This window comes from Pavona decussata, unplaced genomic scaffold (genome assembly GCF_977016875.1).
Source record: "Pavona decussata unplaced genomic scaffold, jaPavDecu1.1 SCAFFOLD_45, whole genome shotgun sequence".
Lineage (NCBI taxonomy): Eukaryota > Metazoa > Cnidaria > Anthozoa > Scleractinia > Agariciidae > Pavona > Pavona decussata.
The window spans coordinates 1633092-1650044 of NW_028145467.1; the positions used below are offsets into that span (position 1 = coordinate 1633092).

The 16953-nt window shown below is 38.1% G+C and overlaps 1 protein-coding gene across 1 annotated transcript; it reads left to right on the plus strand.

Annotated features, from left to right (window-relative positions):
- Positions 1-3812: 3812 nt before the first annotated feature.
- Positions 3813-10418, plus strand: LOC146482616 (uncharacterized). Its single transcript, XM_085107051.1, has 5 exons — positions 3813-4108; positions 4239-4367; positions 8589-8627; positions 9254-9389; positions 9939-10418. The coding sequence occupies exons 1-5, from the start codon at positions 3908-3910 to the stop codon at positions 10280-10282; spliced, it is 849 nt and encodes a 282-aa protein (XP_084963177.1). The 5' UTR covers positions 3813-3907; the 3' UTR covers positions 10283-10418.
- Positions 10419-16953: the final 6535 nt, after the last annotated feature.

Here is a 16953-nt window from a genome sequence, read left to right on the forward strand (position 1 = left end):
GATTGGGTATATACGGCATGCCATATAGTCACCCACATACTTCATGGCAGCAAACCGCCGTTATGTTGTCTGCTTTGACAAGCAGCTTTACTCCATGTCTATTAGCCACATAAATACTGTTGGGGAAAACTCTGGCGATTGACTTCTTAGTTGCTTAATGCCAAGAAACTGTGTTGAGCTTCGACGGTCTGAACTCAGACTCAAACTATGACTTCAAACCTTAGTTCACTTTTCCATCATTATACTTTGAGTATATCAGTTGAATTTACCTTGTGGTTTAACTGAATTTAAAATCCTCGCCGAACATTTATAATAAGCAAATATCGACTACGGAAATTCTTAAAAGCAGTGATGAACTCAACTTCTTTGCTTTTGGCCTTGATTTGGCTGAAAAATAATTAGCAAACCCTATAAATAAAATTTAAGAAATTAAGTTAGCAATACTATATGTATTTACGGTCGTGAAAATAAAGCTAATTGTTGTTGTTGTTATCGTTATTGTTAGAAAAAAAATCTTTCACGCCGACGAAAAATAGTCGTCGGGATATGCATGGCTTCATAGCCAAGCTGGCCCTTTACCATATGCAGTTAAAATCTACAAGATCGCCGCAATCACAAATCGATAAGTTGTGCCGGATCTCTTGTAAGATCTGGGGCTGGTTGTTCGAAAGCCTATTAACGCTAATCCTCGATTAAAAGTTAACTGGGGTTTTCATTTCGCTCCTTAAAAATGCTTTTAAAGGCTAATTTTAAGCTAATGGTATAGGAAAGTTCAAGTCAAAACTGAGAGACAAACATCTTTTGGAAGCATCCTTACTGATTAGCAATTAAACTTCAATCAAAGTTCACGTTAACCCAGGATTAGCTTACTGGGCTTTGAACAACCCGGCCCTGGATCAGAAAATTATTTCAAATGCAAAATATAGACGACAGACTTATCCTTAGGCTAACGGCGGAAATAAAAAAAATGACTAGAACAATATAACAAAATCAGCCCAATAATTAAAAATATTTCAGTTTTTCTAGCCATTTTGTTTACTTTTTTTTGTGTTGGCAAGAGTTCAGTTTTTCCGGCACAATATGTTTCTCCTTAGTTTTCTGATTTGGAAAATGGCCAATGGCCTGACGCACTGTAAGGCACGTAGATGACCGGCAGGGTAAAAAATATAAAAGATATCTCTGAATGTCGAGTCTAAGTAGATTACGCCGCGTAAGCTTATTGAAACTTGACAACTGAAGCATCAAAATGAGTTAAACAGGACTTCGTGTACCGGCTTTGACTGGCTTCAATTCCGGTTATGTTTTTCGTCCATCAAGGCTGAAATCTGCCTTCCGATCTGATTATCAGGAGAACTTAATTCGCAAAATTACTTTCTGCCGTAAGATATTTAATATGATGTTCTGTAAGGACTGGTTTTTTTAGATGTATTACTCGTGGAAAGTGAAGGGTAAAGTTTAAGTTTTAAGTAAATTTGAGAATCTTCAAAATCACATCGCTGTTTAGTTCTTACTGGCAGCAGACTACGCTAGACTGTCAACAAGGTTAAACTCCACCTCCACCTTTCACCGTCAGGCTTTCTAAACGTCGGTTTCTAACTTACTGTCATTTAGCCTTGTTCAACTTCTTGTGACTGTAGTTAGTGCGTGCAGTAGACTGCCATTTTCTCAAACTCTGGAAAAAAGACGTTTTGCTAAAAGATCGTCAAGGAAAGGGAAATTGGAGACAGACAATACACTCTGTTTTTTTTTTTTTATAAGAACCGTTTTTATAAGAACGTTGAGGCTGAGATTAACCAAAATTTTAAGAACGTAGTAAGAATATTCCTCAGGCCGAGAGTCGATTAAGAACGTTTTTATTTTGCTAATCTGTATAAAAAATCAAGGTAATAAATGTAAATTAACCAAAATACTTAAGGGCAGGTTTCGTAAACATTAACAATGGTGACACACATCTCGGTTTGTCATAATCAGCAGTTCTTGATACCATATCTCAACAGGCAATGCTTGATATACTAAAATACATGTAGTGTACACCATGTAATTTAAGAACATCTTAAACAAGAACGTTTTCAGCCTCAAATCGCAAAAAAATATAAGAACGTTCAGCCTCAGCTCCAAAATTAGACGTTCTTATAAAAAAACAGAGTGTAGCAAATTACTGTACCAGTGAGGGAAAAGAGTTCATTTTGACCTTCTAAAAAGTACTTCAAGTAGTAAATCGGCATGGTTTGAAATCTAAGAAATTCATTGTATACTTGCATTGGTGTTCATTACCACTGAAGTGCTTCACGTACGTCTACATACCTTAGCTAATGGGATTGATCACGGCCACGAAAGTTCTGAGAGCATCGATCGAGATAAAAACTGCCCGAGATCGCAGTACTCGGTCCATTACATATCCGATCTTGTCTAAGTACCTCAAGCATTACTGGGGGCGTTTACGTCTTATGATAACCCTTATTATCTGATATAATTGTACGTATTTTTGCATACCCAATGAGATCAGTACTCTCGTGTAATTTACTGTACCACAATCGCGTACAAATTTAGAGGTAACAGCTCGTTCTTTCTGTAGCCGGCCAAATCACGAGTACCGTTGTGGGGTTCTAACGCTAGAGATCGGGGTTCCCTGGTGATGGGGTCATATTGAAATGAACTGTGTGTTTTAGGCAAACCGGTTTTTATACATTACAGACGTGACACGGGGCATGCAGACCTGTGTTATGAAAATACCGGGTATCTGTCTTCTGGAGTTCCCCTCGAATTTTGACCTTTTTAGACATTTTGTGTCATTTTACGGATGTATGTAAGGAGTGCAGTTATTAATCACTATGTCATCGAGAAGGCACTATCTGGCTTACATTAACCACTTCCTTTTAATCGGCGTTGAGCTTCTCATCCCTTTGCCTTTTACTTCAAGTTGCCATGCATGCCCTGAACACCTTATCAGTATCGAGGGTGCGAAATCCGTTTTAAGTGATATCCTCGGCTACACGAATATTATTGGATACGGGATTTTGAAAAGTCGGGCTTTCGGTTTAAAGGAACAACAGATGTGATAATAAGAGGATAAAGTTCAGTTCAGCAATTGCAGGAAACAAATTGAATCATTGATTAAGAAGGGATACGAAATCAGATCGCAAATGTGTTTACAGAAGACTTCAGAATGTTTACTTGCAAAATATAAATTCGACTTTCGCTCAGAATTTACCATTAAAAAAACAGTTCAAAGGGATTTTGTTTCCTCGGATTTTTTAGGCAAAAAAAAATATTCCCAGGTTGGTCAGATATTTCAACTATTCGTTACTTGCAATTAAGAGGTATGAAAAGGACGTTTGCTATTCCGTCTGAATGCAGCAAAAAGACCCGAACGCTCCCCTGCGTAGAAATCCACCACAAATTAGACGAGTTTCCGAAGAGGTTTAAATTGACCATCAAACTCTTTCATCTTCAGCCGCTCAGCCCCTATAATAATGTACATTCCTCTCCGGTATTTAACCTCTTGACACGGAGAAATTGATTTTCAGGGCTTCCATAGTCTTAGAAAACACGAAAATGAAACAGGGAAGTAAGGATTTATCCTCGGGAATTTCTTGAATAAATTGCCTTTACCAGCGACACAGAAACGGGCCAAAGCCATCACTTACGTTCCAAAAAAAAAAAACTTTGCTTTGGGTTGGACTCCGGACATAACCCTCGACGGAAAACAAATAGTTATTTAATATCTTTTCTTAATGACAATGTCAAGGGAACGAAGTGACGCAATTGACCTGGGCAGTCTGCGAAATGCGACATAAAATCTCATGTGCACTTCAATCGTCTGCGAAGTCGAAAGAGTGTGCCTTCGAGAACATCAACTTAAAATTCGTGCAACAATCGCTGTCTTCACATTGCCTTCGTTACAATCATGGTGTCGTGGCGAACAGTTTATGTCACTTTCTGTGCATTGCTTTTCTTAAGCGGATTCTCCTCTGTAGAAGCTAAAAGACGAAAGAAAGGGAAAAACGTATTGCAGGGAGAAACGCTCCAAGAAATGTGCCGTAATGCTGGACCCAGTGGCTCAAGAAAGAACATCTTGGAGCTGCAAGCATTTTTCGATCTGAGAAAGGTATGGACCACATATGAAAAATTTATGATACAAAACATTAACTTTATCAGCGACGTGTGCAACTGAATGTATCAGCATTTTTATATCCATGTTGTTTAATTCTATTTGTTTTGCTCTGATTTCCCGGCAGTCGTTTGCGTGTTTGAAAGTGGAAACTTGTTCAAGAATTCCAGTTTGTTTTGTTGAGGAGACCCCAGATTTGGGTCAGGAAAGTCTGCATAATTGTAACTTGTGGAATATACTCCTTCACGGACTACAGGTAATAGTTTTTTTTAAAAGAATTAAATGTTAACGTTTCCCATAAACTGTGTTACGCAAAAGATACTTGTTTTTCCCAGCGAAGAAGAGTTGCAAACGAGGGTCATCCTTGGAACGACTCAGAACAAATCGCGGCAGCTGCCATCCAAGAAGTACCTGATTTCCTCCATAAAAAAATTGGTTCCACATATTTCGTTATTTCACTGCTTCGAGTAGGAGATATTTTGTTTGTAAAACTGCATGCAGTGAGTACTGATAAATTTTTCGATTGAAGCTGAGGTGTTAAGCCGATGGTCTTGTCGAACCGAGAATCGTGATGAATCGAGAAGAGCTTTGTTGTTGACCTCCTTTCACATAAACCCCATTGCAATATCTATTAGCAGGCATTTAGACCACAAATCCTCAGGAAATTGTAAGTTCCTCTACCCCGTTTTCTCAGACAATCTTATCAGCTTAGCGAAACAGAGTCAAAGAAGCGTTTGATTTCACAGACAGATGCCAGCACAGCACAACGGAACATTCGTACGATCTGACTGCCAAACGGGGCCAATCCGTATTCCGCATCTGCTAACCAATCGAAACATTTGGAACAGCTTAGATTGTTTCTTGTGAAACGTATGGCAACTATTTTAAAACTGTGCAAATTACCGTTGTTCAAGAAATAATGGACAAAGTTCGGGAACATTTTTACTAAATTTGATATCTCTTTCGTATTTCCTTTCTGCCAGGGTACTCCCTCGTCGGTTTAATTGGAAAATGAAGGACGAGATCTTATCATTTAGTAACGAAAACGCGTCGATCACGACTGGAATTGATATCAGCAATTTTTCATCGCCGTCTAATATGGATAAATACGTCTAAGAACATCCTCATGTTCCAAGTAAGGAAAGCTCCGACCAAACACTGCACGGAACGTCTGTTATGTTGTGATCGAACAGGCAACTGAAAATACTAACTTCAACTTCGAAACTTTTGAAGCCAGGTTTTCCTCTCCAACTTTGTGACATTTTCCTGGTACATTTCGGACGTTTAAATCCAGTAATCAGGGCCTTCTTTGACTTGAAACAAAGTAGTGTTTCTAACACTGAAATTGAAATGAACGGTTTTATTCTGATTGCAACCGTTGTTTGTCGCACACTAATTTGACTCGGTACAGTTTTTTTCCCCGAATCAGACTAGACACTGCAGTTCTTAGCTAAATTACCCAACTCAAACAGTTTAAAACGAGTTCAAAGTCTTCAGTCTCCTAGAAATCAGTGGACTTGTATCTTCATTTTTTTCGTTTAATTTACACTGAAATATTTAGTGGTTATAAAGCTTTATAACAAAAACAAAAAGGCTCTTTGGCAATACTTGCGGCCTCTCGGTGTGCTTCGTTTGCTTGAACATACACTTCTTTCTGCAAATGGTTTCCTTCAAAATCTTATCGTCAGAATTACCATTTTCCAAGTCAAGGTGGAGCAGAAGTCTAAACAAAAAGATTTCTTTGGAAAAACTCTCAAGAATTTGCTTGCCCTGACACGTATGACCTTGGAAGCGACTATTTTAACATTCCGAATTCCAAATTCATTTCTGCCGACAAACAACTATAAAGGGCATCAACTATTCAAACAGGCACTACCCTAAACAGTCCAAAAAAGACGGCAAGTTTAAGCTCCCTCCTGAGAGCTTAATTAACTTGAGACTGGCGTTGACAGAAAGGTAAATGGCTAGTTGTCGTGAAGTGGGCTTGTCAATGACAAATCAATTATGTCTTCTTAAATTGCGCCTTTAAAATTTTCTGCTCACGAGACGTATGGGCGTATGCAGTACTATTAATGTCGAGAGAAGAATACGATTTGCACTTTTTCTAAGTCCATATATTGAAGCTGACTTTAACACCGTATTCTAGATATGGTTTTCACTGCTGTCGTAAATTCATGTTTGCCTTATCCATGTTTGTACTTTCTTGAAATGCAATTCCAGGTCACGTGAATCGGCGGGTGGGAAATAGCGTGATCACTGTAATCAGAGAGGTTTTACAGTCAGCAAGAAACTACTTAAAATCAACAGAAATGTGTTCACTAAAGTGATAAATACGTGTTAAGTTTTTACCCCTGTTTATCAGTTTTGTTCACGACTTTCACACAGCATGCACGCAGCATTGATTTAATAAGCGTCTCTGGTTTGGTTGAGTAAGGCTGGCCGACAGATGATTTGTTTGTTTTTCATATCAATCGTTCCATACAACTGGCAAAACGCCTACTTCGTTCAGCATCAAGTCTGATTTGCTCCACCTCTATGACCCGCTCTGGCAAAACATTCATATGACTCAAGCCGAGTGCCAAATATCAACCAGCTTCCATCATTTTCTTTGGGCACACTCAGGAATTTAATCATGTACCGGTTACATGAAAAGTTAGAAAGGCAGTAAAATTAATTAGTTAACCTCCTCAGGGACTGTACTCACAGATAGTACAGGAACCTCCTAAGAGGTTTCTAAGAGGAGCGGGTGGAGGCGTAACGTCCAACGATTGAAACCGTAACTTTCAAATAAAATGTCTTATTCTTCATTCCCTAGAAATGACCACTAAAATGCTTTACTTGTTGGCCCAAAGCGGCAAAATCTATGTGCTTTTTTAACAGCTAGCCTTGTCTGTGACCAGGTCCTCCCAGGAGAGGGGGTATTCAATATAGATTCATGGAGCAAGACTCCCCCGGACTGGATTCACGTGTATACAAACGTTTGCGAACTAGCTCACCTTTCACACACATACATGAAAAACAATAGTACTGGCTGTTTTTCCCCCAATATAAACCAAAGACAATAGATTCCCTACGTTACAGATATAGCAGAACTATTCACAATAATCTTAGCATTGTTCAGCTCTGCTAGGAATTTATGCCCGGTTTTCCTTTCTAATACTTGGATTTAATCGCGCCCTTTCGGTTCACAGTCTAGTTTTACGACCTTTTAAAATGCTAAAATTTTAATTTTTTGCCAGGATATTTCGTCGCGTTGACATTTTACGAGGTATCCTTTTCGGACTGGGCCTCCCCGTATAACGACGTCTTTAAGCGGACATTTCAGAAAATCTGTCAAAATGTTAACCTCGAATGGTAATGAAAGCCAGTCACAAACTCTTTAACTACTACTCATTAGTAGAGCTGTTTGCTGAATCACCGGAAATACTTTGAAGGCAAAATTCCTTTCGCTCGATGACTTTCATTCAATCGTTGATTGATCAAAGGGAATTTTTTTTGTGTGAAAAATATCTGAATACCAAATTAAAAGGTAATTATGAAAATTATTGGGTTCTATGACAGTTACTTTTGAGTGTGATGAATGTGATAATCTTTACCAAAAACCATGATAAAGCAGGATGAACACTATTTTGAACTGCGATCATCCTGAGTTTTGTCCCTGTTTATTAAAGTAACCGAACTTCCAAGGTTTTAACATGGCCGATCCCCACAATACTGGTAACTCTAGACGCTTGTCTACTAAAAATACCGCTGATAATTACAGTGAGGGCTGAAGAAGCCGTGCTCTGGTTTGATGCGCTTTCAGTTAATATTAAACTGTACAAAGTGTTCAAAGTCAGGTTTGGGTGAAATCCTCAAGTGTAACCATTTAAACGAGGATACCAAGAAATAAATTCCTCCGGTGGTATTTATTATGCCGGCATACAAAGTGGGCAGGCTCTAAAGTTTGAATTTGGAAATGTAATCCTCAAATGTGGCTATTCAATACTTTCCCATGGTAATGTTGAATCATTCAAATGAAAGCTACTGAGCAGTCAACTTTCCTTACATTTGTTTTATTTTTCCTTGCTTCAATCTTGGGCTCTTTTGGGAGAGAAAGGTATAAAATCGAAACTCACCCTTCTAATAGGTGGTTTCGAGAAGTTGTTTGATCTATGAATTAAATCAACCAGATAAAATTTTAAAATTCAGCTTGGAAACACTTGACACAGTATTTTCCTCATTCAACGGCTTCTTAAATTCACTAACTATCCATGACCCAATAGGTCAATACAAATTGGTCCAGCCCGAAAAAAAACTACAAAAAAAACAAAAACAAAAAAAAAACAAATGAAAACCACAAACGTTTTGGATCACATATCCAAAGCACGTGTGATGATTACTTAATCTAACTTTCATCATTTTCTTGGTGCATGGAACTTCTTATGAAACACTTGCAGTACGGTATATAAATAATTTTTAATTACTTCAATTTCAGACCAACCGGAAGATAGAACCAGTGAGGGAAAATTCTGTGGTATGTGCAATGTTTTTTTTATAAATACTTTTTATAAGAATTTTCAAGAAGGCATTCAAACCTGGTATTTACGTAAGAAAATTAAGATCAGTTCTTCTTGAAAATAACTTGAGAACAATTGATACCTATAGCAACTTTTGACTGAATTTTACAATGAATCTCAGTTTCAGTGTCGGCACACAAAGATGTTTTGTTGTTGGTTACGAAATTACTAGTAGTTACGACACAACACCTTGTTGTCTAGTTTCGAAACATAAGAACTTTTTAAGGACATTCCAGCCTAAAATCCTTTAAAAGCTGCCAACGTGCAGCTGAAAAAGACGGTCTTACAAAAAAAGGGGAGCGTAAATCATCTGTTGTTCCGCTTATTGTGGCCCAGAAGGAAGGGGGGGAGAGGGTGGGGGTGGGGGAAGTGCAATGAATCAAAATCGATCGACTGACAAAAGCTGCACTCAAGTGTTTCCGTTCGGTAACCAGACAACGAGGTTTCTTTTTTTCAATTGCTTGCTGTTTTAGTTTAAGTTTTTTTTCTTGCGTTCTCATTTCAAGCTCAATCAAGAATTGCTCTATCATTTCTTGGCTATATGAATTTGAAGGAGAAGGACTTCTTTCCTTGTCTTTTTTAGAATGTTCTAAGCGGTGTCAAGTCACATATAGATAACACCTGGGACGATGCCGTTAGCAGCCTTTGCCATGGAGCCAACGTTTATCGTTTTTTGACCGAGAATACAAACGAAGAGGAAAACGCAAGTAATAATGGGAGTAAGTGTTACATTGGAGACACACACCCTGTATCATTATCGTCACCCTTATCATTACGGCCACGCTTTCTTACGCATGCCAACCCAATTGGCCAAATGACCATCCACTACCACCAAGCGGAGATACAACTATTAATGCCACCTTAAACTTCAACCAACAAATCACCAACATCACTTATAATTATCATCATCATCAACATCATCATCATCATCATCATCATCATCATTATCATCACCGTTATCGTAACCGTCTCTATCACCATATCACCAACACCACCACAGTTCTCTTCATCATCACTACCACCATCACCACATGACCAAAACTATCGCCGTCATTTTCACTATGAACACGATGGCCACCATGACGACGACCATTTCTTGACTACATCACCATTCTGGTTAGCATCACAACTACCATCATCACATGACTGTGAGCATTACCACCACCACAACCATCATCATCATCATCATCATCATCATCATCATCATCATCATCATCATCATCAGGCTAATCACATTCTAATCACAACACTTTATTGTTTCTCCTTAGCGTCCGAAAATCCCACCACCACCACCATATTAACTCCAGATAACCAAGCCACAAATGGAAGTACAGCCACACCAGTGACGAATACACTCCCAAGGAAAAAGAGACTGCGGCGAGGGGGACCCTTCAACAGGGTTGTTAGGTTGCTGAAAAAGAGACGGATGGCCAGTAGCAATTCATCTTGTGGCGGGCTCGAAGACTGTGATCGTATTTGCGTCGGACAGAACGAAAGGCTCACGACCCTTTCCGATTGCACGATTTTTAAGATTCAATGCACGACCCGGAAGCTGTTCAAAAGTCGCAGAAGGCAAAAAGGGAAGGGTAGGAAGGGAAAAAACAATAATTAGAGAAACAGGGGAAATGTTTTCTGACGTGCACTCACTACGCACGGTAGCGCGTTTTTAGTGTTAGTGTAAGACTTGACTGAGTCATTTACAGGCTAAAGAATAGATTTTTCTAGTTTTGTAGGCGGAGTATATTTAAACTAAAAGATCCATCATGGTTATACCCATCGAAGCTTCGGGAGAATCGACTTAAAAATAAACTTATTTATGGTAAATCCTAGGCTAGAGGCGCCGGGAAAATTCCAGAAAGGTGGAGGGAATAATTGAGGAGTCGCGATAAAAATAATGAGCGCATTTATTCCTAAATCTTTTTTGTTTTTGCTCTTTCCTTTCTATGATAAACCTTGATGTATGTTAATTTAATTTTGAAAGCTATCGATCACTGGCTTCCTGTGGTCCTGCACATATTTTGCAGGAAGTGAATTTGTCAATGAAATCCTAGCCTCTTCTAGACGATCAGAATGCGGGGTGTAAAGGACGTTTAGCGCGGAAGAAAATCAAAAGGGCTACTAACACAAAATTGATTCACTTAGTTGCCCCTTTAGGAGAGCTTTGCATTCCAATGACAACATTTTTGCGCCATTTTGTATTTGCGTAGAGTAGATAATGACATATTTGACACGAAAGTATTTTAAAGGTCTGTCTGTGTTAAGAATTGCTTGTAATAAGTCAGAATCAGTTCCAAGACTGATACCCCGTCTAAAATCAATATCTTGTTCAACACAAAAATTCTCCTAAAACCATATCATTTATATCGGGTTGACGTGACGTGAGGCCAAAAAAGGGCATAACTTAAATTTCGGGGGGATCCAAGACAGTCTCCTTCCATTTTCAGTCATAATTTCTCCTTGACGACTTTCTTTCCTCCCCAAAATCTGAAGCATCCTGGAACTGAAATCTTGGACAAAAATCCATTTGAAAACAGGACACTTAAAAGAACTGAAACACTTTTCTAATGTAAGAGGCTAAACTTTTGTTTTACCAAATTAAAGTTACTATTCCTTTTCTCCTTCTCCTATTCAATGTTGATTCGGGAGGTCGTCATTGCCAGGGAAACGTTTAAGAGCCGGAAAACAACATTGGTTCGTTTGGGGAGGGAAGGATTGGGGCTGGCGGGGGATGGGGGGTTTCAAATTGTTTTTCTTGCTAGTGTACGAGTAGAATTGTTTGGAAGCGTAATTTCCTGAACAATTTTGTCCAAGATTGTGGCAAACAGAGGATCCTAAAGTGTCGCCAAGCAAATTAAACTATCAATGTGGAAGGTTATAAAATCGATTACATTTGCTTTTGTTAAAGGTTAAAACGAGTGGAACAAATTCAATCGCAGAAGCTTTAGTTTTCATATACTCAAGCAGTCGGACCAGACTTGTTGTGAGCATAAAAAAGGTTAAGATTATTCTTTAGTAAGTAGCAAAGTGTGTTTGTCACCCTTCGAATGCTTTGAGACACATTATCTGCTGGTGACAAAACGATGAACTAATTTAATAACAGACTAGCTTAATTTGCTAATATTTAGTGCAGCAAAAGCTGTTGTAAAGAGGTTTTGTAATGTACGTGTTAGAATGCCATCTAATGGTTTTCAATTGTTGGTGAAATAACCCGTCATTATAAGGTATTGTGTTATTTCATGAACACGTTACACAAGATAGTCATTGTCTAGTTGTTAAAAGTAGCTCTTAAGTAGTAATTATTGTGTAATTATTTATTAGATTTGCTATGAGTTTACAAGTTGCAGCTTGGTGTATTCACAAAACGAAAATCTGCTCGATTCGTGAAACTCTTGAAGCATGTAAACCCATGCTGGCGAAAAAAAAGTAAATTAAATTGTGTTAAATTGAGTATTAGGATTTAAAGGGGCACTGTAGCGGAGATTTTGCTGTATGTTGCCGGTCAAAACTGCCCGGGGGGGGGGGGGGGGGGGGCAATCCCATAAATTTCGGATAGGTGTGTGCCGCCCAGGTCTTTAAACCCTTGAACCTATTTAAGGATGAGACAAACGAAAATTGATACCCTATTAAAGGCCCAAACCCGAAAACGCAAGGGAAAATAAAAAACTAAGAAATTAATGTCGTGAAAGGCTTTATTTCGTTCCTGTAACAGATGACTTGTTTCTCGTGTAGCTGAGCATTTACGCACTTGAATTTTAGCTCATACAACTTAGGTACCCTATCTAAGGATCACACCGGGAACACAATGCTTACACGTGCAAAAATGATACCCTATTTAAGGATCGAGACTCTCAAACACAGGCATACCCTATCGGGCGGCACATACCTATCTAGCCCATATATGGGAGTAGCCCCCCCCCCCCCCGGGAAAAACTGCTCAAACATTTGACCAACAACCTCTTTTCTAGCTTTTCCAACGCAAAATAGAGAATCTAAAGAATAACGTTTATAATAATTTTTCTAAAATACTCAGAAGGAACTTAAAAAATTGGCCAATTTTTTTCAAGTTGCAATCCATATCCATCCTAGCCATCTTCTGCCAAAGATGAATGATACTAGCTTCTGTTTCAAAATGACGCCAAAAATAGGTGACACTGCCCTTTTAAAGGGGCACTGTCATGGCGATTTTACTGTATTTTGGTCAAAAACTGCTCATAATATTTTAGCCTGGTTTGTAACATGAAATTGCTCTTACAACACCAGAAGGAAAATATTAAGGTTTTTCTCCTGGGAAGAACGAACTATAATCGGTTTTTAGCGTCTTGCCTAAAATACACAGGATGAACTTGAGAAAGTTCGCCAACTTTTTCAAGTTGCAATCCACTACCATCCTAGCCATCGGCAACTAAGTATAATTTCTGAGCACTAGTAGGGTTGTTGTTAATAAATTACAGACCTCATCATTATTTTTAAGATTCCATTGAAACAGATGTATTTGTTGGCTTTTCATAGTAATACTAAAGTCAGGTTACACTGCCCCTTTAAGACAATGCATTAATGTAGAGATGCGGCAAGCTATATTATGTTCCGGTTATTGGAGATGTTGCGATGATACCATTAAAATAACTCTGAAAGTAGTTAATATAGGCATTAAAACTGTTGCAAAATGTTAATTGACCCAGCATAAGGAAAAATGTGAATTAATTGAATTGTATTGAGTTAAGAATAATGTATTAGTATACTGAGAAATGTGGCAAACTACGTATTTTAAATTTCTGGGCATTGTTCCGTTCAAGAGATGGTAATTAGTCAACAGATGGAAAATGTTGAAGAATGTTAACTCAACCTGAAGGAAAGTGTAAATTGAACTATATCAAATTAAGTATAAGAATTAAAGACAATGTTATTACAGTAATTTGGCAAACTGCGTTTTTTTTTTCAGGCTTTGTTTTTGCAACTGTATATTAAGTTGCGTACATATCTGCGATGATCATTCCCTGATTCGTACCACAAAACTTGATTGCTATATACGTAATCACGAAAAAAAAAAGGTAGCATATCGTAAAGCTGTCTTAAGCCCAACCTCTCTATTGAGCCGTTTTTCTCGAGAGCTCAAAATAAATAAACCCCTCCCCCAGGGGCTAACTTTTAGGTAAACATACTGCTTAGGGGGGAGCCTCGTGGGAGCATAGAACCGCCCAATGAAATTGCTCGATTTTTTTTTAACGAAACGTGAATGGCGCTGTCTTCAATGAAATACAGTCAGCCATGATTGGATAATGTTTTATCTCGGGAAGGCAGAAACCCTTTCGGCTACTGTCATGCGCACTTCTGACGTATCCGAGTTGATGCATGATATTTGCTTCGATAAACTTACCTGGAAAACCGAGGAGCGGTCACATGCAAATTTTGCTAAAAAAAACCTTTTACAGCAGTAAAATGGCCCAGTGAATCGTAGTGTTACGTTTTACTGTTTTTCTCGAGTATTCTTTCCAAGCCGCCGACAACCATGTATTCAGATCTTTCCAACATTCAAAGCTTTTAAGGAACATCTGAATTCCTAAAATGTGTCAATTTTCGAATGTAATGCATCAGCGCAGTCTGATCCAATTTTTTGTTTTTTTTTTTGCTTGAAACGGCATTGTTCCTGCATGTGAATGTCAAATGAAAGCTGTTTCGGCGGCTTTTAATATTTTGTAAAATGGATGGTCTTCGAAACGGTGATATAATTGGAGCTTCTTAAGGTGTTGTTTAGCCAAGACCGCCGCGGCGGTTGCATATGCCTTGTACTTTGAAACTATCTTTGCCTGCATTTCACGAAACACCTGTCGTCGCAAGTGTTGAAAAATACTAAAAGCAAAGGTAATTTTTTAAACGCCTGCTGTAAAGTGATGCCACATTTGCAATTCAGGAGATAAAAGTTGCCGGAAATTCGTTATATTGGAACGGAATGAATGGAAAATTAAAAGTGATAGCTATAAACAGCACAATACAACATTACTGCATTAGCAAATACTCAGTGGAGAGCTGCGACATTGATAACGAGCGTCGGGCTGAAGAAAAGCGGCTACAGCGTCAGTAATAGGTAAGTATTAGATTTAAAAACGTAAACATTAAGTTTTGCCGTTGCAAAGAAGTTTAAATCTAGTTTGGGATTGTAATTTCTTGAAGGAGAATTAGCGAACGGTGATTGTTATGTTCTGTTTGTCGTTTTATTTGTTCTACTTTCGCACAGCAAACACCTCACTTAGACGCAATCTTACTAATCCCGAATAAGTCAGTTATAGACAGGACTACGACTAAAGCGAAGTAATTCCTTTCAGTTGGCATAAGGGATGGCCTCTGATTGCCGATTAAGAAGATAATTGCGCGAAGTCTTAACCTAGATAAAATCAAAAGCTATAAAACCTTAGGTCTACTTTGCACATCGTTTGTGCCAAACACGAACATTTTCAACGCTTGGTGATTCAAATAACCGAGCTCAAATTCACAAGTCGGAGCGTTTTGCTTTATCGTTTGACTCAGTGGCATTCAAACGCACGTAAGTTTGTAGAAAATTTATTAATTTCGTTTTTCCAAACTTTTTTTTTTCTGTTCAACTGCGTTCTCATCTAAGCCTACCTTGAAAAACTGATAAACTGGAAAAGTGTAATTGTTCCATTACTTCGAAAGTCAAGTCTGAACCACCTTCATCTGGGAGATATGATTAAGCGTGAACAAATCACAACGACAACCTCAATGAACATGTCGAAAAATTACTGGTTAGAACGCCGCACCCAAATCAGCGATGTACAGGGCTCAGTTAAGACGAAAAAGACTTCTCTAAGCACTATGAAAACAGACAAAAATAGTATTCTTTTTCACTTCACTTCTTCTCTTCTGATGAGTGAGAAACCATATCACTTTCCAGCTGGCGTTTTGAAGGCTAGAAAAAAAAAATACTCGCTTCGCGAAGGTTGCAGGTTGCAACGTAGTATCTTGAAATCATAAACCGAGGTCTTGGAATTGTGAAGTATCCGATCAAAAAACCGATTTTGCAATAAGGGCTTTTCACTTGGTATTAAGAGATTAGTCTCTCCTTAATCTATAAACATTATCCCTGTCAATTTCTATAGTTTGTAATTTAACTGGGATCGGTACAATTGCCTTCACTTTTGATATTTTCAGTATGTAAAGTACAGTTGTATAAGTGAAAAACTTGTAGTTTGGTAACGATTTGAAAATTTGAGTAAGATCTCAAAATAGACTTGATAACCCATCATTACAGTATGTTATGAATCTCAATGTACCACTTCCTAATTCTTTAATTTTATTTCATTTCGAATAATCTTATTTAATCTCGATTTGGTCGCTCAAATATCCACAATTTTAAAACCGATAAGTATTATTAGTACCATAAAACTGTGAATGGACACTCAAATAAAAACATCATACTGATATGTTGGAGTAATATCAGTATAGTTATAACTTGGGCAAAAAATTCTCAACGTAAAAAAGCTTTTAATCAAGTGTAAACTGTGGCTGTGAGGTAAACAGGTGGGTCTCCTTTCACCCAAAATAAATAACAACAAAAGAGTACAATACGAAAAACACCTCTTTTCAAGCGACATTCAAAATATGCTAAGAGCTTTCCGTTCTAAGGAAGTAATTGATTGTTACTTTTCGGATGTGTTTGTGAGTTGAAATATAAGATGACGGCTGTTTCAAACTGAACAAAGAGGCTACCATCAGAAACGCTAGAGACAAGGAACTATATATCTCCATTTTGAAAACAGAGAACTCCCTAGGGATCGTAAAATTAAAGGAAGTTTAAGGGACCTCGTGCAGCCAAAATTTTTATTACAGGATGAATAAAACACCTTAAAACATTCCCCAATTAATGGAAGGGAAATGTTTCGTGTAAATGATTTCTTTAAAACGTTTCTCGTGCTGTTGCTCAGTGGTTTTAAGCGATTTGAAAATAACTTCGAAACTATAAACAAAAGACAAGAATACTTCCAGCAAACTTATCGCTTTTTTTTTAAGCACAATGGTGCTCTAAAGGATCTAAAAAGGCTTGTAGACAATTAACAAGGGTTGGCCAAATATGCGCATGCAGCTGAGTAGTTTTTGGTTCTTCATGCCCAAAATAGAGAGAAAAGACTTCGATTTACTGTTTAACTTAAACAACTAGGGGACTTAAGCAGCAAAGACGGCAACGCCAACCAAAACGTCACTTGATAATACAACTTAATTTCATTTGTGTTACTTCGTGATTATTTCAACTTGTTCAACTTTTACAGAAAC

What these genes read in the sequence shown, in the direction of transcription:
- LOC146482616 (XM_085107051.1), top strand. Translation starts at nt 3,908, where the DNA reads ATGGTGTCGTGGCGAACAGTTTATGTCACTTTCTGTGCATTGCTTTTC. An exon ending in TACTCCTTCACGGACTACAG is followed by an intron (nt 4,368 to 8,588) that starts GTAATAGTTTTT and finishes CTTCAATTTCAG; the next exon opens with ACCAACCGGAAGATAGAACC. An exon ending in CAGTGAGGGAAAATTCTGTG is followed by an intron (nt 8,628 to 9,253) that starts GTATGTGCAATG and finishes TGTCTTTTTTAG; the next exon opens with AATGTTCTAAGCGGTGTCAA.